General features: G+C 37.5%; 1 protein-coding gene across 2 annotated transcripts; it reads right to left on the minus strand.

Annotated features, from left to right (window-relative positions):
- Positions 1-761: 761 nt before the first annotated feature.
- LOC120170015 (mediator of RNA polymerase II transcription subunit 23-like) lies at positions 762-24,903 on the minus strand. 2 transcript variants are annotated; one of them, XM_039178087.1, is made up of 21 exons: positions 24,690-24,903; positions 24,545-24,588; positions 24,365-24,464; positions 22,859-23,839; positions 16,199-16,427; positions 15,706-15,923; positions 15,023-15,230; positions 14,449-14,729; positions 14,219-14,302; positions 13,471-13,565; positions 13,014-13,176; positions 12,687-12,932; positions 5,000-5,170; positions 4,746-4,859; positions 4,539-4,664; positions 4,007-4,155; positions 3,572-3,812; positions 2,715-3,483; positions 2,042-2,223; positions 1,261-1,364; positions 762-1,167 (listed from the first exon to the last, which is right to left on the minus strand). In XM_039178087.1, exons 1-21 carry the CDS (start codon positions 24,792-24,794, stop codon positions 963-965), a joined length of 4,815 nt encoding a protein of 1,604 aa, XP_039034018.1. In that variant the 5' UTR covers positions 24,795-24,903; the 3' UTR covers positions 762-962. The 2 variants fall into 2 exon arrangements, with proteins under 2 accessions (XP_039034018.1, XP_039034015.1); XM_039178084.1 differs by having other exon boundaries at positions 24,687-24,903.

Genomic DNA, 24,903 nt, shown 5'->3' on the forward strand with positions numbered 1-24,903 from the left:
AGATTCTCGTTGCGATTTACGGATTATCGTTGCGATTTACGGATACGCGTTGCGATTTACGGATTATCGTTGCGATTTACGGATACGCGTTGCGATTTACGGATACGCATTGCGATTTACGGATACGCGTTGCGATTTACGGATACACGTTGCGGTTTACGGATACGCGTTGCGATTTACGGATACGCGTTGCGATATACGGATACGCATTGCGATTTACCCATACGCGTTGCGATTTACGGATACACGTTGCGATTTACGGATACGCGTTGCGATTTATGTGTTCGCGTTGCGATTTTCATATTCGCGTTGCGATTATGGAAAATCGCAATGCGAATTTGTACTATCGCATCGCGATTTTCAAGAATCGCGTTGCGATTCTGGAAACTGATTTGCGATTCTGGGGATCGCGTTGCGATTTTTATTTCGCGTTGCGATTTTGTTGGTCATTTTGGCAAATCCAAAAAAAGTTGGTTAAAATCGTATATTATAACTTTTTTTTGGTCACTGAGACGATTTTCTCTTTTTAATAAATATTTTAAATTTACACTTCTTTAGAATTATTGGATGACAATTGAAATTATCTCATTCTTTTTCCTTATAAATATCTTCTAATTTCCTACTATCCATTTCACTCCAACACTTTACATAGGGGAGAACAGATCTTGCCTCTGTGTGTGCATATACCAACTAAACTAAACTCTGTTTTTTACTTCTTTTATTCTTTTAAATTAGTATAAAAAATATTTGCCTATTCGATGGAAGAAGAAAATATTTGCATATCCAACCCCACGACGTTCATTTCTTTTCACAAAATCTAGAAAAAGAAAACTCACTTCCTAATTTGAGACCTAAATATCATGGATTGTTTCTTCCCAAACCCACACACTTCAAATTTTGCATGCTTTTCTATCCATACATTTCAATAAACTCTCTCTATATCCACTACCTGTAATTGCAATTCAGGTGGAGGGATTCTGAGCTAACTTGGGATGCGTAGCAGCATATATCGAAGTGTTAATGTCAGGTTTCAGGTGGGATAGAAGATGCTGTACGTCGGGGCGTAGACTTTCAGCAGCTCTCCCACAAATAGCCAACACCTCTGACCTTGGCTTGCTGTTTGCTTGCACTGGCCCTCCTTGTCCTTCATAGTGGATGATATGGTGACTGCAACATTATACATCATCAAACATCAATGCTTTTAACTACTTTTCTAAGGCAAAAACAAATAAACTGATCGAACCTGGGGATAATACTTACAGGTAGTCGATGAGGTCCGTTATTTCTGATGCTTCCACGGGGACCGATGGTTGAATGTTTTTCCCAAATACATCCACCAGTGTATTCAATAGTAATGACAGAATCTGGAATTCAATTGATGAAAATTAAGCATAAATTGTTAAATGTTTGTAAACCTTATATAACCCAATGTTTTCCGCTTTCCCTTGATTTTTGTGCTAATCAGTCTATACAATCTCAAATAAACCATATACCAACCATGTCAACATCCTATTGCATGTTTTCTTTACAACATAAACCTTTTGCTAAAATCGTCTTTGTCACTTTGTTGTAACACCAAAATCAACCTCTTTCCAGTCGATTCCGCAGCTCAGAGTACTCCCCTCCCAATTCTATAAACATCTTGTTATCAGATTAATAATATTATCATAGCTGTCAACATGTCAAACTCCTAACTGCCACGCAATTATATTAAATAATTTTCATTTGTACGGTGGAGATGGAACCGATAAGGACTAGACATGAAACAGGTCGATGCTATTACATGCTACAACAGTGTAACCATGTCGATTTACCATTGAAAGAAAAAGTTGCAAAATTATGATCTGAACAACTGAGCGTAACACTATACATGACGTGATGTTACTTTCATATCAAAGAACAACCAAAAGTTCATTGAATATTGGGTGAGCAATGCAGAAGAGTAATAAACAAAAAGAAGCCTCCAGTTAAACAAAAATCTCACTAACTCATCAAGAGAAAATCATTCTATTAGACTAAAAGAAGTAAATGACTGTTATACCTTGTTGAAAAGATTGTGAGCATTGACAAGTCGTGGTAGCAAAGTGCCCATTATCCGGAATGCTATTCTCAACATGGCAACTGATGTTACCGGCCGGAGATGTTGAATAATGACATGTGTTCCCTCTAGCCATTCTTGGGGGAGGTTACTGAAGAAAGAATGAAGCAATGCAACTATATTACCTGGTACAACAATGGAATAACAGATCAGTTGAGAATATACATCACTGTTTTGGCACTGGCCTTGGCATTATTACGAAATTCTGAAACAACCTTGCATTAGTAATTCTTTAAAAAAATAAATACTAAATCAACGCTATAAAAAATACATATACGAACCAACAAAAAGGACGCCTAATAGTTGAACCCCTCAATAAGCATAAACTAATTTAGCCAGGCAAGGAATCAGTATCATTTTCCCCTTCCTCAATTAGGTTACTCGTGAGAAATTCAAGTTAGTTATGCACCTAACCTTAAAAACAATTAAATGCTAGAAAATCCATAACCTTAGAGACACTTTTGTATATTCTGTAATCTTAAAAACAATTTCATACTTGCATTATAGCAAATCATGAAATCCTTAAGTCAACTATATAACAAACATGAAATCAAGTTCATACTAATATTCTCAACTTGAAAGAAAAATAGCAAGGTCAATTAAAATGATACAATACCTATGGCAGTAGAGGTATTATCTTGGGAAGCCCAAGTTGGATCCAGCAAAGCATAGCTAACAGCAGAGTCTAGTTCGCTCAGTGATCTCTTCCCATCAGTTAGCCACCAACTTTCTTTAATTATTCGTGATGCCTCCATGTAAAGTTGTAAGTGAAACTCAGGAGGGAGTTGGGCCAACAACAGACCACAAGCTTGGATAAATAAGCATGAAAGCTGTTGGCAAGTATAACCACTTCGGGAAACAAAACTAGAGGTGTTGATCCCCGACACAGAAGGAGTTGATCTGCCTGCACTATCTGTACTGCCTCCTGAGGGGGATGTTGGTAAAACTGAAACTTGCATGCCACTATTAGAAGCTCCATGCAGTCCATTACTGGATTGAATCAGTGTTGGTTGTATGTTAACAACAATTTGAACTAGAGATGACACAATCTGAGAAGAAGAAATGGGAAGCGAGAGGATCTCTATAACAGCTGTTTCCAGAACCAGCTGAGTATATGTTCCTGGATCCTGAATTTGATAGAATGCCTTTTGACCCTCAGAAGCATTTGCTGGCCCAGATTGAGGTGTTGCAGGAGATTTGTTATGAGGACCACGCACTGAGTTATTAGAAGCATCTCCCATTGACCCACTTCTTGAGTTACTGTTTAATGGGGGTATCACATTATTCACAAGAGCCAATAAAAGAGTTGCAAAATATTCTAGAGGGGGGCATATCGCAGGATTTGATGAACCTATGTGCTGAGGGAATGACTCAGAAAAAGGAATCTGAAACATATTTGAAGCCAATAAGTTTTGACAAGAGAATTGTTCGAGAAAAACAAGTTTAATTGAGAAGAGATAAGAAGTGTATTACCTTGCTGAGATCTAGTACATTCAGAATTCGAACAATTAACTTTCCAGGTAGATGACCATAGAAATATGCAAGAATATCACGAACAAATGTAAATCTCAAAGGGTGGTAAGCTAAAAATACAGAGTACATAGCCAAAATCCTGTCAGCTGATTCTATAGCATCATTCTCAATAAGTCTGTAAACAATTAAGGGGATGACTGGAAGCAAACGTGCCACAATATCATCAAAGAATGTAGGATACCTGTAAATCTTAGAAAGAGAATGTCAACAATAATGATAAACAAAAATAATTAACAAAGCACAAAACACATAGCAACAACTTTACTAAGAATCTATCCCAACAAGGCACAAAGCATTATTCCACTCCAAACCAGATAAATTCAATTCCAGCTTTAATTGGAGTGTTTCAGTGAAAAAAAAGGGGCAAAAACTTGCCTCTCCTTCCATGAGAGATGATTGCCAAGGGCTTTTTGCAAGTCATTCCGCTTAAATATTCCAGTGTAAAGCCAATGCTCAGGTGGGCCACGATTCATACAGTACAATTTCACCCTTTGTTGAAGCTCTTGCCTGTCAAGTAAGCTTATCTGCAAGTTTTAATTATATTATCTGACATCAATGCCGTTACAAATCACAATAACAAGTCAACAGTTTACCTTAAAATAGAATTAGAAGGCATTTTCTGCATTAAACTTCATAAATTCTAGATAAAATCGAGCAAGACAATAGTTACATTTTTCAAAAAATATCCAAAGATGATATCAAATGAATAATCAGCAAGGTATAAATCCTAAACCCTAAACCCTAAATCATAAAATGAAATGAAAAAATATGAGAAAGAAAACAATAACAATTAATAAAAGAAAAAAAATGAATGAAATATATATCAGATTATAGTAATTTATCACACACAGAAATTAGAAGAATACATTAAGTGAGAATAGTGGCACAATATTTCACAGGAGCATACCACGATACGCAGAGCATGAGGATCATCATCACGGTCAATGAGTGCCAGAAGTAATATATCCAAAGGAATAAGCTCATGGGTCCAAACAAAAAAGGCCAGGTTTGCACAAGTTTTCAATAAAAGGTCCTGAGAAAGGTAAACCAGATGAAATGCTTAACAAAGGCAACAATGTAGTTAATGAAACTACAAATAAGATGGCTACAAAACCTGAAAGGAATGCCCGTGCTGAAGCTCCACATGAATATGATGAAGTAATACATCCACCATCGTATAAATATTGGATGTCACATCTTCAGGTGAAAATTCTCTCAAGACCCGTGCCTGATTAAATTTTTGCAAAAGATTATGTTATTTAACATTGTAATGCAAAATTTAGGAGAAAAGGAACAGCAGAGTGGCTATCAGAAAAGTAACAACACGATTCTATTCAAAAGGTCTTTCCAGAAAAGACAATAACATACCAAGTTCCCACTGTTAATGTTTTCAGGGTGCCCTTGCATCAGTATCCATGCACCGGCACATAGGTATTGACGGTGTACAAGGAAACTGTGATTGATATAAGTCATAACATAATTTGGATCAGCAGATGATGAAAGAAGTTGTTTGCATTGGTTAATCACCGTTGTTTCTGACTGTAAAAAGATAAAGAACCAGTTCCACTATTAGCTGCTGCAAGAGATCTAGGCAAGCAAGAAAACAAGGAGGATAACAAGTTGAAAACAATTATTATTAATAATAACATGCATTGAAATTTGAAACAATACATAAAATCTTTCAAGAGTGACGAATAACAGCATGGAACAAGAAATCCCTGGTTCCTATAAATTCATGAGAAACACATTATATATATATATATATATATATCAACATCCCCTAGTCTTATATAATCCATTCACTCTCAAGGAATGTGATAGAAGCAGAAGTTTGGAAGGAAATGATGAACAGAAAAATAATTTTTAGTAGATGTAGCAGTGAAGAATCTTGACACTATTGCAACCAATAATCTAGAAAATCCAAAATATTAATCATGCCTAAAACTTAAAAAAACTCCTAAGATATTTATAACAAACAGCCTAGACTATTATTTAGCTAAACTCTCATAAAATAAGGGACAATGGAAACATTTTTTTTATAGGAATTGAAGGCCTTGTTAAAAACCCCCTTCTTGATTAATGGAGCTTGAGAGGAAACTCCTTAATCAACGGAAGGAGGAAAATAGTGCCTTAGAAATTTTATTAATATTGAAAAATTACATAAGATTTAACCATTACACCAAACTGCAATACATAAAACTTAAAAACTCCTCCAACCACATAAACCAGCTCACTGGAACAAAAAAACCACAGGTGTATCCTTACAATCAACCTATCCCTTTCTTTGCTAAACTGTCTACCTCCCCATTACACGCCCTTGGAATCAACCTAACAAATTGTACCTTTCCAGAGATGAGAGTCGAAATCTGATAAACTAAAGGCGAGAAAAAAGCAGGAGCCAAAGCCGGGGACTGAATCCATTCCACTGCAGACTTACAATCACTCTCAACAATCAACCTTCCAACAGATACTCAACGTGATGACAAAAATATTTCAATGCCTCTTTTTATAGCCTTTAATTCAGCAAGTGGAGGAGTTCCTTGACCAACATTCTCTGAAAAAGTCGGAAGAGTACAACAATTCCAATCTCTTAAAATACCTCCAATTCCTCCATCCGAGCCATCTAGCCTAACAACTCCATCAACATTCATCTTTAGAAAGTCTACAGGGGGGAAGCCATCGAATGACATGACAATCTTTAGATTTAAGAACTAAAATACCATCTGCAAGAGATGGGTCACCAATCAGCACATCCTCCTGTATAGGGAACTTAGGGAACTTGGCTAGGAACCATTTAGATAACCTGAATCTAACAATGAAGAACAGAAACAACCTGTCAAGAGGAGATCCTTCAAAAACCATTTCATTCCTAACTTTCCAGATTGACCAAAAAACGACTCCCGGAATAAACTTCCAAATCATCGAGTTTACCCTCAACTCACCCCAGGAGCTAAGTAGAGAAGGAGGGTCTTGGGGTAAAACAACAGATAAATCCCAGAAGCTAGCTATTTTATTCCATAATTCCCAGACAACAAAACACGAAATAAATAAATGTTGCACTGATTCCTCATGCTTCTTACAAAAAGGACAAAGAATATCATCACCTATGGATAATCCTCTCTTAACCAACTCTACTCTGACTGCCACTTTCTGATGAGCTAGCTGCCAAAGGAGAGCTTCCACCCGAGGTGGAGCGAATCCCAACCAAACCCCTTTTAACCACATATCACTACCCCCAAACACATTACCAAGAGAACTTCTACAAGATTTAACCGAGAACAGTCCATCACCACTTGCAGACCAAGTTAGGAAATCTTCTACCGACTCTGACATTTTAATATCCTTCAGTTTTGACATCAAATCCATCCACTGATCCAATTCCCAATCACACAAATTCCTTCTAGTTTGAATATTCCACACCCAACCGATCGATTCAAAGCAGCCAAACTCTGCAACCTTCCCCCCTTTGTTAGGAGAAAGCACAAAGACTCTAGGGAATAGATTTTTTAGAGGAAACTCATCTACCCATGCATCATTCCAAAAAGAAATGGACTTTCCATCTCCCACTTGCAACTTCAAATTTGATCTGAGACAATCACCCTCCGAATCATTCTTCAAGAAATTATTGGCAATACCTCTCAAAATCCAAGAAGATTGAGGAGAAGTAACCTTCCTAATAGACATTGTATTGCAACTAACCTTGTGTTTGCTACACAACACACATTTGCATAAGGAATTTTTATCATTGGCAAATTTCCACACCCACTTTCCCAGTAGACCCCGATTAGTAAGATTCAAATCGAGAACACCGAGTCCACCACAGTTCAAGGGCCTGCACACTGTACTCCAATTCACCCAGTGTATCCTCCTCTTTTCCTCCTTATCGCCCCATAGAAAATTGGCCAATAAAGAATTTAACTTCTTACCAATTTTGCAAGGCATTTTAAAAAGTGATAAGAAAAAAATTGGTAAGGAAGTTAACACTGACTTCAATAAGACTGTCCTACCAGCCAATGAAAGACAAGAAGCTTTCCACCCAGTGAGTTTGGAGCTAAAGTTCTTAAAAACTGGATCCCATAAGACCTCTGAATTTTTCTTAGCACCCAGGGGAAGTCCCAAATAATCTGTGGGAAATGAACCAACTGAACAACCCATTGCTAATGCCCAATCTGTTAAAACTTCATCATCCACATTAATTCCAAACAGTTTGCTCTTCACCAGGTTTAGATGCAGCCCTACCATAATACTAAAAATTCTCAACACTCTTTTAACATTCTTGATCTGGGTAAGAGAGGCTTGGCAAAAAATGAATAGGTCATCGACAAACTGAAGATGAGACAACCTAGCAGAATTTTCAGATTTCCCAATAACAAAACCTTGGAACAAACCCATGTCTACTGCTTTAGACAGCATCAAATGAAGCAACTCGCCTACAATGTTAAACAAGAGCGGAGAGAGGCTACAACCTTGTCTTAATCCTTTGGCCATAGGAAACTCTTCCGAAGGTAACCCATTTACAAGTACCGAAATTGAGGATGTATAAAGGCACTGAGAAATCCACGAGGACCATCTATTACCAAAACCCATCTCTGACATTGCTCTGATTAGAATTGGCCATTCAACAGAGTCATAAGCTCTACGAAAATAAACTTTTAGAACAACCCCTTGCAGCCCTTGTTTTCTCCAATAATCGATTCCTTTATTTGCAATAAAAGCACAATCCAACAACTGTCTCCCCGATATAAAAGCGAATTAGGACTGACTGATGATTTCCCCAGCACAGTAACTCAATCTCTTAGATAAAACTTTAGAGAGGATCTTATATAAACTGCATACAAGGCTAATTGGTCTAAAGTCCTCCACATTATCCGGATTAAGCTTCTTCGGAATAAGCGTGATAAAAGCATGATTAACCCCATGTTCCCATTTCCTACCAAAGTAGAAATCCTTTAAAAAATTCATTACATGCTCCTTTAAACTGGGCCAACATTTCTTGAAAAAACCCATGGTGAAACCATCCGGACCTGGAGCTTTAGAGCTGTCCGATGATGCTATAGGTTGCCATATTTCCTGTTCTAAAAACTGCTCCTCTAGCTTTGAAGATTGATCCCCTGAAAGCTTTGCAAAATACAGAAATAAATCCTCCACTGCCATTGTTGATTTGGAATTGTAGGCTTTCTTGAAAAAATCCGCAATATGTAACTTAATCGTTTGCGGATCTGAGACAACAGACCCATTAATCTTTAAACTTGTAATTTCATTTCTTTTGCTTCTGTTTAGCGCAGACAGATGAAAAAATCTTGCATTTCTGTCCCCATCTTTGATCTATCTCACCCTAGATTTCTGAAACCAAATACTTTCTTCAATCCTATACAGCCTCCAAAGATTCGATCTGAACTGCATCATCTGATCCCACTCCTGATGAGAAAGAACACAACTTGTGCCTTGAATTCTAGATCATTAATTTTTCATTTCCAGATCTGAAATAGACTCAGAAATCCCATAGAATTTTCTGCCAGACCAATTTCTGATTGATTTTTTTGTTTCTTGTAAAAAACTGAAGATACCCTTCTCTTCTTACTCACCCTCAAATCATCCAAGGACGATTTAACCAAGTCCTCAAAGCCTTCCTCCTCTAAGAGATAATTAAAGAATATGAAAGGTTTAGGACCCCAATCAATAGACTTTTCCTCCAATGAAACTGGTTTGTGATAAGATAAGGACCTAGGTAATAAACTTTGCACAATATTCAGAAAACAGATCAGAAACTTCCCAGAAATTAAGAACCTATCAAGTTTGACCCAAGTAGAAGCTTCTCTATTATTGCACCAGGTAAACCTTCCTCCCACCAGAGGAAGATCAATTAAATTGGTTTGGTTCAGGAAATTTCTTAGAATATCAATAGAAAGCCAGTTTTGAGACTTGCCCAACTTCTCTGCCGGATCAAGGTACACATTGAAATCCCCCCCAATGCAAACTGACAAGGTTTGAGCAGCAACAAACTCCATCAACTCTCTGAAAAATTTATCCTTTTCAGAATCAATAGAAGGACCATAAACATTAAATATCACACACTCGTCACTTGAATTCTTAAACTTCCCAAAAACTGCTATGAATCTGCCACTTAAGTGGCTGTTGGAAACTTCAAAATCATTATCATTCCACATAACCAATAATCCACCTGCAGACCCCACAGTTGGGACTAATATTCCTCCTTTAAGAAAGCTTCCACCTATCCTTCTCCTAAGAGCCAAAGAACAGTTTTCTAGCTTAGTTTCTTGAATGAGAAGGATGCACGGTTTGTACTTCTTGACCATATTAGCTATAGCTCTTGATTTTTCCTTTTTTCATTTTTTCCAATACCCCTTACGTTCCACGAAATAATATTAATCTTTATCATAAAGACAAATATGAAACCAAAAGCCTCAAAGCAAAAAAGCAAAAAAGACCTATTCCCCCTGTTCCATCCCTTCCCTACTTTCTGCTAAACCCTCCTCAAGATTTATAATTTTTTCCAAGAAAGCCTTCTTCCCCTCTTTAAATGAAATCCCCAGTATTTTACTGACTTCCCATGTAGTCAAAGCCTCCTCCAAGAACATCAAGAAATTTGAAGAAGAGACAGTAGGGCGACTAACCACATCCAGAGCTTCCCTAATCAAAAACCTTCTCTTTCTTCTACTCTCATTCCCTACCACTGATCCAGACTGACCACCTGTTAAAACATCTTCTACACTACGAGAATGCTATAAATGGTCCACTGCAGAATTGTGACAAACCACCTTCATCCTCAATACCAGTGGATCCTTACTCCAAGATAGTAGGAAGGATTGACTACTCGAAATAGGATTGATTATATTCCTGTTATGGTCAATCAACTCCAAAGATTGCATTGCCCCTTCTTCTCTGCTCGGATTAAACCAAACCTTTCTTTCTCTAGATCTTCTATACACTCTAGAAAAAGATCCTCTATTCCACCTTCCTACCGGTGCATTTTTAAAGTTCAAACTTCTAGCCAAATGATCCAAAGGACTCCAACTCCTTAGACCATTTGAAAAGGACTCCTTATTGAATCCCAACCCTTGATTACTAACCGTATGAACTGGTATTACTTCCCTTACCACCTCTGTTTCTTCCGCACTTCTAACTTCCTTATCCAAGACTACTACTTCCTCTAACAGTTCCTCATTTGACTTTTTTGAAGTCCCTCTAAACTGAGACTGTAATCTGTCATTGGACCCTCCAGCAATCCAATTTGAGTTATAATCAGGCGTAGCAGTAACCAAATTCTGCAAATTTAATTCAACCAAAATAGTTAGCTTTAGATCTCCTAGTTCCTCCACCCGAGATTCTTTCTGTTTACCATAGCTCAATTTAATTAAATTAACAGCTGGCCCAGATGGTGAGATTCTAGGGTTGTTTGAGATGGGCTCACTCAAGTCCTCTGACTGGGCTTTTTCACTATCATTAAAAAAATTATTCCTCAACCCAAGACCCCGATAATCCCCTCTAAAATTCAAACCTTCTTCTGGAAAATCTGACACCCTTTCTCCACTAGGTTGACCTTCTCCTTCCTGCCAAATTAAATGCTGACCCCCTCTGCCGCCTGCCACAGTTGTACAATCATCCCCTACCAACCACTTGTTTACTCTGCCCCTAGTATCCTCAGCTAGCAAGTCTGATCTACCTACCCCGCCTGAACACCGATCTTCTTCCTCCTCTGATGATGCATCATCTCTGTACACACCATCGCCGGCCACCGTTGAGTTTTCTGCTGAAAAACCTTTATGTTTTATACAAACCGACCCCACATTAATTTTTACCTTAAAAGATCTCCCATACGAACCCAATGTAACAGTTTTCGGTATATCAAAAGGACTGGCCACCCTCAACAGTGCCCTTGCCACCACCATGTCATCTCTTCTAACCGTCGACTCGTGAATACAAACCAGCTTCCCCCACCTTGTAACAAACTTTTCCAGAAAAGAAACATTCCAACATAATAAGGGGACTCCAACTAATTCAACCGAACAAAATGCCATCGGTACACATGCCACATTCAGAAGCGGATTAAGCCAATCAAACCAAAATGACAATTCCTCCAGTCTGCTCGACCATGCCTCCTTTAATTCTTCCACCGAACCAAAGGTTAAGATGCATGAGTTCCATGCATAACCCCATTTAGCTACCTTGACCTTGATCCCATCACTAACCAACCCCTTCAGCACTAGCTCCAAATTGAAATGGGATTTAATAATCCCTGTCAATGATCTTTTCACCCAATCCGATTCATCTGAGGGAATATGCATCTCCCACAAGTTCCTCATCCCTGCGTCCTTACTGGGATGACCCTCCCTAATCTCTTTACTCACCGGAACTTCCCTCAGCCCATTATAAGAGACTAACGCATCCTTATATGATCTTTCATCCCTCAATCGACTGAAAGACTCATTTCCAACTCTTTTTCTCCAGCTCACTCCCTTTATTCAACTTCTCTTCTTCCCTTTTGAAGATTCTACTAGCAGCTTGCCTAGACCTCTGCTTCTGATACTTGGCTGCTCCGACCGATACTTTCTTTCCATCTATCCAAATACCATTAACATTTGCTATCGCCTTCTTCAAACCATCCTTCTTCGCAAACCGAACGAAAGCAAACGTATGGTTTCTATAATTCGGCTTGTTAGAGCTACTCGGAATGTAAACTCGTAGTACACTACCCTGTTGTTGAAAAATTTCTTTTACTGTTCTCCAAGTGACTCTCTTGCTGGGTAATGGAACCGTATCAGTATGACTGAAAATAAGCACTCAACAATGGAGTTGAATAAATATAGCTCTCAAAATATTTTATCATCATGTTAGATTTCTCTTTCTATTTAACAATCCCTTTCATCAAATTCTAGACATCTGAAGCTTGAGGCATTGACTGTTTTTTCCTTTTCTTCTTACACTCATCTTGCATATTTACTAAGCAAGTGCCATGTAATATTATTGGCATCACTTTATGTCATAAAATATATCAAATAAAATGAAGAAAAAAAATGAGAAACATCAATTGAACCTGTTGCCATGCTTGAATTGCCATTCCTCTTTCGTCTGTCCGTGACATTAAAATATCACGAAGAAGAGAGGGAAAATATCGTAGTGTTTTCTCTGACCACGAATGCTGGCTAGTTGCCAATACTTGTTCCAACATTGTTTGAAGGTAAAGTAGGTGATCAGCATCTGCAATTCCACGGGTCTTAATGGTGATAGCAAGAGTGATAATGGTTATCCGATTTAAAGTTTCTGTGAATTCAGTGGGCCCCTGAAAAAATCAGTTTCAAAATTTTACCAATTAAGCAAGGGGAGAGAACAGAAGTTTTCGGATGGAAATATTAGTGTTTACCTTCCCTTCCCTTTTCACTGAGAAAAAGTCTCTCAATGACAAAATCAGATTTATGCACAAGTTCTCAGCTAATCTAAATACACGATGATCTCCCCGTTTTCCTTTTAATGCAGAAATTATTTTTGTAACATCATACATCAGAGGCTTGCATTTTCCTTGGTACCTATAAAAATTGATGGAAAATCTCATATGTGATATCATCAAATTGCAAATAAGATAAAATCCCTAGGCTTTGAAGCTGCCAGAGTCCTAAGAGTGAGAGGCTAATCTTGAGCATTTATAACTTATTGAGTAGTGCCAGAAGTATAAGAGTAAGACGAAAGTAAACGACGACATATAACACAGAAACCCTTGGGAATCAAAAAGCTCAATCTGAAAATGCAAGGTTCTTTCTAAACATTATCACCAGCGGAGGGGAGAGGGATATCTTTGCTGAATGAACCAGGCAGAAGATCACCTGTAGAGTGGAAGCAGGCGATAGTTCACAATTTCAAGAACCAAAAGTGTCACCGCAGGCTTGCTCAATAAAGAAGCATTCCTCTGTGCCAAATGCTGCAAAGATAACATTTTTTTTGTGGAAATCATATTATTATATTAGCAAGCTACAATATTTTCAAAACACCTTAAAACGAGAATAAGGAATATAGACTCATCTTTGGTCTAAACTGGAAAAATTCGGCAGTCAACAACTAAGCATTTTCCAATACATGGAGTAATTTATTGATCATAAATCACCATGGGACACACTATAAATTGCCAATGGATAGTTCAATGGGTTTTGAAAGAAAATTCCAAAACAGGTGCAATTTTTCTAAATAAAATGATTTAATAAAGGGTGAATTGTTTCATTTGGTCAGTTAGTTGGTTCACATGAAAAGCGGCTAATGATCTGGAACAGATGTCATGGAAATCTGAAAAACACAAATTATATTGACAAATGAAATCATTCTAAGTCAAAATTTGTTTTTCTAAATTAGTAGGATGTCCAATTTACTTTTAGCAGAAATGATAATGAGGTTAAAGAAAATATATTATTAAACGTGCAATAACCTCTTAAGGCTTCCATTGAAAATGATAAGAAGTAATATTTCCAACAGACAACAAATTATACCACAGATCTAAAAGAAAACTGCAAGACACTATTCCTCTACTAAGAAATCTTCTAAAAGAAACCAAATAATAACTTCAGAAGGAAAGGAAATTACACTGAAGTGTGAACGGAATAATGAATGAGGTGCAATGAGCAACAATCTGGTGTATGTTTCAACCATAGCTATACTAGGAACAACCTGCATCAAAAGAATCAAATACAAACATTAGAAACAGTTCGAAAACCAGTGGCAATCCAAGTGTACAAGACCTAATAAAAATTATTAAGCCTAAAACAAAAGGAGGTCAACTTTGGATTAGATTACATTTCTATTTAGGATCATACCTGCCCAGCAAATAAAGATTCTTCCATTTGAAAGACCAACTTCAAATAAAGATTCATTGAAAAGCCAGATAACAGTGATATCGGCAACGGACTAACTTCCCGCATCACCATGAATCTCTCATTGGGCTGCACATTTGCTCCTGGTAACAACTCTGTAACTCCACCAGAAGATAACCAATTCATGACTGTTTCACAAGCAGGCTGTGCCATGGTGTAGGAGACAACCCAAAACATCCCAATTGATTTATCATCCATATTCATATAATCCATCATGCGTTCCCCTAAATAAAACAGAACATTTTAAAACTGTAAAAACAAGAGCTATATATTAAGGTTCATTCAAACATTATGATGCAGGCTTTGATGACTTTTATGAGCAGTTGGAAGATCAGACATGTGAATGGAATGTGATCATGTTAATGATAAATCGATTGTAGGTTGGAAGTGAACAAGAAACACAAAGTAATAAACTGTGCATACAGGACAAAGTTGTATTTAGCTTCACCATGAAACGAGCAATAATGGCTGCATATTAAATTTACTCAACCTGCAATACCAATTGCATGGTATGTACCTTTGCTCACTTGTCTCCACCACTCATCTATTTGCTTCCCTTTCTGTAACTGTTCATTGTTCAAGTATTCTCTAGTTGATGTATTCAGTGACCAAATGCGTAAGTTTTGACAACTGCTAATGAAATCAAGCAGGATGCTTTGGGGATTATTAGGATCAGAGCTCCTATCTTCTCTGTGAAATGATAGAATCTTCCTTGTTGTCTCCACCTGCCAGAAGAATTGCAAAGCATAAGTTGAAGCAATTGATTCAGCTAATTTACTCAATCACTACCAAGTAGATCTGGCAATATTAGACACAATATGATCACGCGACAGGAAACAATAGGAAAAAATAACTAAAATTTGAGACGATACGGAAAAAAGCACAGAGACAAAACATGAATATACAAATGTCTCCAGATCTATATAATACAAATTAATAAGGTATCAAATTTTATATAAATATAAAATACCTTAAACATGATGATAACACAACAAAATACACAATGCAACATGAAAACATGAATTGCCAGATCTACTAACAAGTAGTCAGTGCAGAAAATTAGAATTCTTCGGATGAAAGGTATTCATAATCATGAGACTATGACTGAGTGTTCTAATATATGAAGAAGACCTAAAAGTTCATTGAGATGGACCAAACTGAATAGAAGAAGGGCAACGAAAGTTTCAATTTAAAAACAACCTTTCTAGAATCAGTATTCAAAGCAGTCATCACATGCTCAATTCGAATGATTTGTGCAAGAAGCCAGGTAACATGATTTGTATTAAGTACATGGTGATCACTTGCTGTAAGGCGTGAGCCCAGCTTATCAATAAAATCAACAAAATCTATGCATCCACTTTTCATGAAAAAGAAGAAAATATCTGAGAAGACAAGCCACTCCTGCCAGCAATTTATCTCTGCGATAGATAAAAACCAGATGTGAAAATTCAGCAATATTTCAATTTTCAACTCCTCCATATTCCCATTGCTATTTTTGGAAACTGGCAAGAATAAAAGGATAAAATTTGAAAAACACCCAGCATTAAACAGATGCATTATACCTCATGCAAGAGTTCTAAAATAACATCAATTGACTAGGAATTTTTTTTGGAAAGATAACAACTACCAACTCTTTTTAAATAGAGAAAAATAAAATGAACAAAAAGTAAATCATTAGAGAAGAATTTATTGCCTGAATTTGTCAACTTCAAAAGCTCAACAATTCTATCAATTGTTGCCTCGCAAATCATATCGCAGGTAAAAACAGCACCAGGAGTAGGCACTGAACCTCGATAAAAAGGTGCCACAACAAGCACACGTTTCCACCAATCAGGAGAAGGAGTAGAGCGTATCGCGTGCCTTATACAACGTAAGGCTCTCTCCCAGTCCAAACTACCTCTCTGTATGGAAGCTGCAAGATCCTACACAAATACAAGCAACTATTAAAAGAAACCAACTTGACAACACTTAGTCCATGGAACCCAATATGCATGTGTGAGCATGTACCATACTTTTCTCTCGACCCCTCACTGATTTTCACACAACAGATTTACAAGTCATAGATAAAGAAAACTAGGAAAAGCTTATATATATATATAGGTGCATTTACACATAACATAACTACATTTAACAGATAAATATATTCTATGATTGCCACAAAACTGTTGGAAGCATACATACAAGCAAAAAAGTTTTTTTTAACTGGAAGCAGAATATATCGACCAGAAGCAAACTAGAAGTTCAGGAAACATTGACAGCCTCTCAACATTTTGTGTGAGAGATTTAGCGTGAATCAAACTCAAGACTGAAGTGGCACATTTTAACATTTACTCTTCAGCTAGATAAAAACTCACTAGTTTATATCAAAGAGTGATTCATAAAAGAAGAAAAATGATATACGGGCTTTAGGTATGAAGACACCAAGAGAAACTATCGAGAATATCTAAATTAAATATTAGATAGGATCAGTTTTAATTAGATAGAATCAGTTTTTATTCTATTAGTTATTAGATATGATCATTTTTAATTAGATAGAATCAGTTTTTTATTCTATTAGTTATTAGATAGGATCATTTTTAATTAGATAGAATCATTTTTATTCTGTTGCTAATTTTATGCATCTTTTTATGTAAAGTTGTTACATTGTAAACTCTATTTAAGTCAGCCATATTCAGCAGAAATAAATACGATTTATTCGGAACAAGTTTTTTCGTCTTTATGGTGTCAGAGCCAAAATGGCCAAACCCTACGATGATACCTCTGGTATCGACTCTATGAGTTCTACTCGCTCACCTTCAATCACCCTAAACACTGAATCCTTCCAAAACATATCCATCACTTCTCACAAGTTGAATGGAAATAATTTCTTACAGTGGTCACAATCTGTGAAATTGTTTATTCGTGGCCGTGGAAAATTCGGCTCTCTCTCTGGTACCACTACGAAACCTGCCGAAGAAGATGAAGAATCTGAAAGATGGGAGGCAGAAAACTCGATGATTATGTCTTGGCTCATAAATTCCATGGATCCGAGTGTAGGGAGAACTTATCTCTTCCTACCTACTGCTCATGACATTTGGAATGCTGTGAACGACACCTATTCTGATCTCGGGAACGTAGGACAATGGTTTGAACTAAAAACTCGGTTATGGAGGCTAAAACAAGGAGAAAAAACTGTCACTCAATACTACACTGAACTCAAGACCTTGTGGCAAGAGGTTGACATGTTCAGCGACTACGAATGGAGTTGTGCTAAGGACATGGCTCTATTCCAAAAGATGGTGGAAAAAGAACGCGTCTTCGAATTCCTTGTCGGCCTTAACAAGGAATTGGATGAAATCAGAGGGCGCATTCTTGGTCGTGAACCACTACCAAGCACAAGAGAAGTCTTCTCCGAAGTCAGACGAGAGGAGAGCCGGCGGACAGTCATGCTTGGAGGCCACTCACCAAATCCCACCGAGTCTACTGCCTTGTTCTCGGGTCAGCCACCACGTCGCAACGATCGTCGGAACGACAGAGATCGGCCAATCTGCGAGCACTGCAACAAGCCGGGACACACTAAAGCCAACTGTTGGAAGCTACACGGGAAGCCAGCCGAGAATTTTTCAGGCAATCGAAATTCTTGTAATGCAAAGGGATTCCATGCCTCATCTGAGAGATGCTTGAAGAGCCGAAACTACCTCAGAACTGTCTACCTTCAGCAAAGAACAGCTAGAGCAATTGTATCAACTAATGAGTTCTCATTCCATATCCAACACTCCTAACCCATCATCTTATATTGCCTCTTCATCATTAGCCCAGAAAGGTACATATCCTACAGCTTTCATAGCCGGTTCTAAATCAAACCCTTGGATCATAGATTTAGGGGCAACAGATCACATGACCGGTAATTCCTCCATATCTCATCTTATTTCCTTTATCTGGTAATCTTGAAGGTAAAAATTGCTGATGGCTCCCTAACCTCTATAGCTGGAAAAGGCTCTATCATATTTCTCCATCTCACATTACTAAATGTCCTACATGTCCAAAGCTCTTGCAATCTCATCTGTTAATCGTATTATTCATGATTGCAATGCATTGCTACAATAACATTTGGTGGATTTAAATTTCAGGACCCTTGTTCGGGGAAGATGATTGGCAATGCTAAGGAGGTTGATGGACTCTATCACTTGGTCACGGACAATCCTTCAGATAAACAAGTTCAGAAACCGAGATGCTTTACTACCTTGTCTTGTGAGAATGAAATAATGTTGTGGCATTATAGGTTAGGCCATCCTAGTTTAATTACCTGAAATATTTTCCAAATCTTTTCAAAAAAGGACGGTTTTTCTTTTCAGTGTGAAGCTTGTGAATTGGCAAAACATCATAGATCTGTATCCATCTTTAAAGTATATGCCATCAAAACCTTTTTCTCTTGTGCATAGTGATTTGGGGCCCTTCACGAGTAAAACAGCCTCAGGATCTAAATGGTTCATCACATTCATTGATGATCACACTAGAGTCACGTGGATTTATTACTAAAAAAAATCCGAGGCAGCAAGTGTTTTTCAAAATTTTCACTCATGATCAATACTCAGTTTCAAGCAAATATTCAAGTTCTTAGAACCGATAATGGTCGAGAATATTTTAATGCAATCTAGGTGATTTTTTGAAACAAAAAGGAATTATTCATCACAGTTCTTGCGTTGATACTCCCAACAAAATGGAGTTGCTGAAAGAAAAAATAGGCATTTATTAGAGGTGACTAGGGCTTTACTGTTTGCTATGAATGTTCCTAATCGTTTTTGGAATGAAGCACTCTTAACAGCGTTTATTTGATAAATCGAATGCCTACAAGAGTTCTTAATTATATTACTCCTTTGCAAGCTCTAAAGATATATTTCCTGAAAATAAATCTTTCACTGATTTAACACCTAAAATTTTTGGTTGCATTGCTTTTGTTCATATACACGGCCACAAATAGAGAGGAAACTCGATCCCCGAGCACATAAATGCATATTTCTAGGTTTCACCAACACAAAAAGGGTATAAATGCTTGATCCTAAATCTGGGAAGTATTATGTGAGTATGGATGTCACGTTTTTTGAAAAACAACTTTTTTTGACAAAAACTCTCTTCCGGGGGGAGAATGACTCTGAAATGAGTTTTTGGGAACAACATCCTTGCCAAAATCGGTTGTAAATAGCTCAGTGGAACAAATTCATATTTCCGTAACTAATCCTAGGATTTCACAACCTATAAATTCACAATCTCGTGAGACTCAGGTAGAAACCAACTTGGAACCACCTACTGAACTTCGTGTTTATTCTAGAAGAATGACTCGACCAAGTAATGTTCCACCGGTCCCCAAGGTATGCCAACCATCGGACTCGACTATGGTCCAAGGTACGCTTCTCTTTCTCCTATTTCTTCTCCAAATTTAGAGCCTTCAGAATTCTTGAACCCATAGCCTTGCGCAAAGGTGTTAGATCATGTACCACAAAACATCCAATATCCAATTTCTTATCTTATAATAAACTCCTCTCAGATTTCAAAGATTTTTCCACCAGGATTGGATGATGCACTACCTAAGTCGATACATGAAGCTCTAGAAGTTCCGAGATGGAGAGAGCAGTTTTTGAGGAGTTAAAGGCCCTGAAGAAGAATGACACGTGGGATCTAACTCCTTTACCTGAGGGGAAACGATCTGTAGGCAGCAAGTGGGAGTTCACCATCAAATACCATGCAAATGGCTCGGTCGAGAGATACAAGGCAAGACTCGTAGCACGAGGCTTCACTCAGACATACGGCTTGACTACGAGGAGACCTTCGCACCTGTGGCCAAACTAAACACCGTACGTACTCTCACTAGCCGCCAATCTGGATTGGACTCTCAGACAGTTTGATGTGAAGAATGCGTTCCTAAACGGTGAGCTAGAGGAAGAGGTGTTTATGGAAGTTCAGGCTTTGATGAATGAAGAAGGATGGCAGGGTCTGCAAGCTAAAGAAACCATTTATGGATTGAAACAATCTCCGAGAGCCTGGTTCGAGAGATTCACGAGAGCTGTGAAACAACATGGTTACACTCAGGCCCAGTCTGACATACTATGGTCTACAAACACAATAATGGTAAAATTGCTATTTATTGTGTATGTAGATGACATTGTTATAACAGGAGATGACACAGTAGAGTGGAGTCGTTGAAGAACTTCTTATCCAACCAGTTGAAGTCAAGGATCTAGGACAACTCAAATATTTCCTTGGAATGGAGGTGGCTAGATCCAAAAGGTATAATTATCTCGCAAAGGAAATATGTCCTTGATATCTGAAAGAGACGGATTACTCGGATGTAAACCAGTGGCGACTCCTATTGATCCGAATCAAAAACTTGAAAAAGAAGATGGTACTGAGCCTGTGGACAAGAATCGGTATCAGAAGCTGATGGGGAAACTGATTTATTTGGCTCATACGAGACCAGATATTGCATTTGCTGTGAGCTTGGTTAGTAGTTTATGCATGTCCCTCAGAAAAACACTCCCAAGGCTGTTTACCGGATTCTTCATTACTTGAAAGGAGTCCTGGTAAAGGAATCATGTTTTCGAAGAATGGAAGTCGAAGAGTGGGAGATCTTCACTGATGCTGATTGGGGCGGAAGTCTACAGACAGAGATCTACTACCGGTTATTGCTCCTTTGTCTGGGGCAACTTAGTTACTTGGAGGAGCAAGAAGCAATCAGTTGTCTCTAGAAGCAGTGCGGAGGCCGAGTTCAGAGCCATGGCGCAAGGAGTATGTGAGTTGTTATGGCTTAGGAGGATCTTGGAGGAGCTGAAGGTTGAAAGAGATAAATCGATGAAGTTGTATTGCGACACAAATCAGCAATCAATATTACACAGAATCCTGTACAGCATGACAGGACCAAACATGTCGAAATAGATCGACATTTCATCAAGGAGAGGCTGGAAAATGGCGATATCTGCATACCGTTTGTTCCATCATCAGAGCAGCTCGCCGATGTTCTCACCAAGGGACTGTTTACTACGATGTTCGAAGGATTTCTGTCCAAGCTGGGAATGATCGATATCTATTCTCCAGCTTGAGGGGGGGTGTCGAGAATATATAAATTAAATATTAGATAGGATCAATTTTAATTAGATAGAATCAGTTTTTATTCTATTAGTTATTAGATATGATCATTTTTAATTAGATAGAATCAGTTTTTTATTCTATTAGTTATTAGATAGGGTCATTTTTAATTAGATAGAATCATTTTTATTCTGTTGCTAATTTTATGCATCTTTTTATGTAAAGTTGTTACATTGTAAACTCTATTTAAGTCAGCCATATTCGACAGAAATAAATACGATTTATTTGGAACAAGTTTTTTCGTCTTTAGAAACCAATTAGAATGCTTCAAATCAATTAATTTCAAGAAGGATTTAACAAAAAATTACATCAGAACAAAACTTAACAACTCCAAAGGATCAAGAGCACTTAATCAGAAATCGCAATTAGTCTTTCCAAAACGCCAATAAGCAGAAATAAGAATCTTAAGAGATTCCTTAAAAAGGATTCATAATAACCAGATGTCCGACCAACGTGAGATATACACTGATAGTCACAAATGGCATTTCTTAAAGCAACATTGAGGTTTTTTTTTTTAATAGGAATTGAAGGCCAACATAGAGGTTTTCTGAACTTTTATAACAAATCATGAGGAACATAGATTTGCCAGGGTATTATATTCTCTCCTGATTTCCTCCCCTTCCACCAAATCTACACTCCGCTAAGATAATATATCAGAAAGGTTGGCTCTTGGTTGTTCCTAAGTTTGCCTAAAAGAAGGCATATCAAGTAAATTGTCTCTTTTGCGCTGATTCTACTACCCATTGACCAAGAGAGCGGATGCAGCAGCTCCACAGCCTCCTCCTTTCTTTTGTACAAGCACTTTCCTTGTGTGAGTCAGAATAGGCAGGTAAAAGCTCAAAGGCTCCTATCTTAATAGGCAGCTAGAAGAATTGTAATCAAAAGAGTAGATTACAAAGAACCTCTAAGATGTAACATTGAACCACACTATTACTTAAACAATTGTATTATAGAATAATATCTTTCTAACAAAGCTGCCAAAAGCCATGTTACTCAAAACATAGGGATGAATGTCGTGTATCTATCTGTATTCAATTTTTTCTAAGTTTTTTCAACAAATGTTGAGGATCATATCCCCACGGACCACCCCCATATTTTTTGGACGCGTATTTCAAGGAAAATGAACAGTCGGAGTAACATAGATCAAAAGAAACTAAAGGAAACTTGACATCATTTCAGTTTCATGGAAGTATGATGTATTAGATATATATAATGAGTTTGTAATAGTCATCACCTCTCCATGAAGCGGTTCTCCAAGCATACTTGGATATGTAATTGGTGAATACCGCAAGTTCGCCACACCTTCAACAGAAATGTTAGGAATTGTCTGTGGCAATATCCGATGAGTTCCAAATGTTGGGCAGTGAAGATGTTGGTCTAACATTTGCATATGCATAGCCACCATATCTCTCCTCCTGTGTATTTCCAAGATAAGAGTAAACAAGGCTTCGTCGTCAGGAATTTTTTCTATAAACTGCAATCCACTTCGAAGTAGTTCATAGAAGGGAACACTGCATTTATCTTCCTCAACCAACAGCCATATTACATCCAAACAACTGTGTAGCCATTCAATTAGAGCCTTGTCCAGTCTCCAGGACTTTCCATCACATTCCTCATTCCCCTGCAGCCTTTGATCCCAATTAACCAGCCAATTCAGCATATGGTAGAAAATTTCAGCTTGAGTCACTGGTTTCAAATTACATTCAAGCCCAGTTAAAATGATCTTGCAGCATAACTGACGTAAATTGCTTATAGCATTATCTCTTATAGATGAATCTATCCTAGTTGTAGACGGCTGACCATTGCAGGCTATATCAGATAATTTTACAGGAGATAAAGTAGCTCCCGAAGATGGTTCAATTGTAGATTGTGCTGGAGACCCAATAACATGAACTGGAGTTAACGAAGATCCATGATTCGAAGACTGAATATTAGAAGTGTTAGCAATTACACTAGTAGATGGCATCATTCCAGACTGTGATAAACTTGTTGATGAAACTGAAGGCACTCCCTGACTCCCTTGACTCACTGGCACTTCTGCAGAGGCAACTGAAGAAAGAAGGGATGGCAAAAGGGTATCCCAATTAACGTAGCCTATACTGCACAAACTACGTAAAGCAAAAAGAAGAAACTCAGCCCGTGGTGCATGACTACAACACTGAATAACCAAAGATATTAGAACAGATTCTGTCACAGACTGCAGCTGATCTTGGTCCTGAAAAGAACGGCACAGAATCAGCACAAAAATTTAGTTTAGAAACAACATCTCAAAACTGATTATGACAGATAAATAGGGTTGCCATTTGATTGTTACTATTACTATCTGCTTGTTGCTTCTACATTTTGGATAGAAAAGTAGGAGAGTAAATTAAAAATGTAAATTCTTTTATATAAAACAATTTGCAATTTTACTTTAATATAGACAAGGATTTTACAAACATGTTCCAAAGGAAACTCTTTAAGATTCCTATATATTGTAATGTCTTCGCCCAAGACACTAAAATTAATGAGAAAGGTTGTTAACTCACAGAGAAAATGCCCTCCTCATGTTTGTATAATTCGTTATAAGGAGATTGTAATAAATAAATTTGGCCTCGCAATTTTCTCTTTGGTTAAAATTAGCTTTTTATGGTCCGCTTTTTCTTTACAGCAAATAGAAAATGTAACAACTAGAAAATAAACATTAAACAAGAAAGAAAGAAAAAGGTAACATCGAAGTTTAAAAAATGGGAAAACTTACACCAAACTGAGTCTGAAGTTGCTCAAAATCTATGATGAACTGCTCATTTCGGGGAGGAAGCTCCCTGTTAAGTGCGAGCACACGCTTATGGGTTTTGTTCCTGAAATTTTTTGGAGTTAATCTTTTTTCTTTAAAACAATCAATTAAACCTCAATCAAGATTAAAAAAGAAGTGACTTACGGTGGTTCTTGAACAGAATCATCAGCTTTTTGGCGGCTACTTCTCTGCAAAGAAAATTGAAAAGAATAAACATGTTTTGGAGAATAAATTTATTAAAAAATGAAGAAAAATGAAGAAAAAAGAAGGAAGAAAAAGAAATTACTACTCCCAAGTAAAGATTAAAGAGATCAGTAATGGCAGCTCGTGCAGGGTGGAATTGATAGGCTCGGGAATTTGCAGCTGCTGCCACTGATCTCTGATTTTGTTCCATGTTTTCTTTTTCTATCTTCGCTAGGGTTTTGAAACTCTGGAATTGGTAATACTAATTTTATCGACTGTGCCAGGACAACTGATTCACTCGTAGAAGACAACCCAAGGAA

This window comes from Hibiscus syriacus, unplaced genomic scaffold, assembly GCF_006381635.1.
Source record: "Hibiscus syriacus cultivar Baekdansim isolate YM2019G1 unplaced genomic scaffold, ASM638163v2 tig00003041_pilon, whole genome shotgun sequence".
NCBI classification, from domain to species: domain Eukaryota; kingdom Viridiplantae; phylum Streptophyta; class Magnoliopsida; order Malvales; family Malvaceae; genus Hibiscus; species Hibiscus syriacus.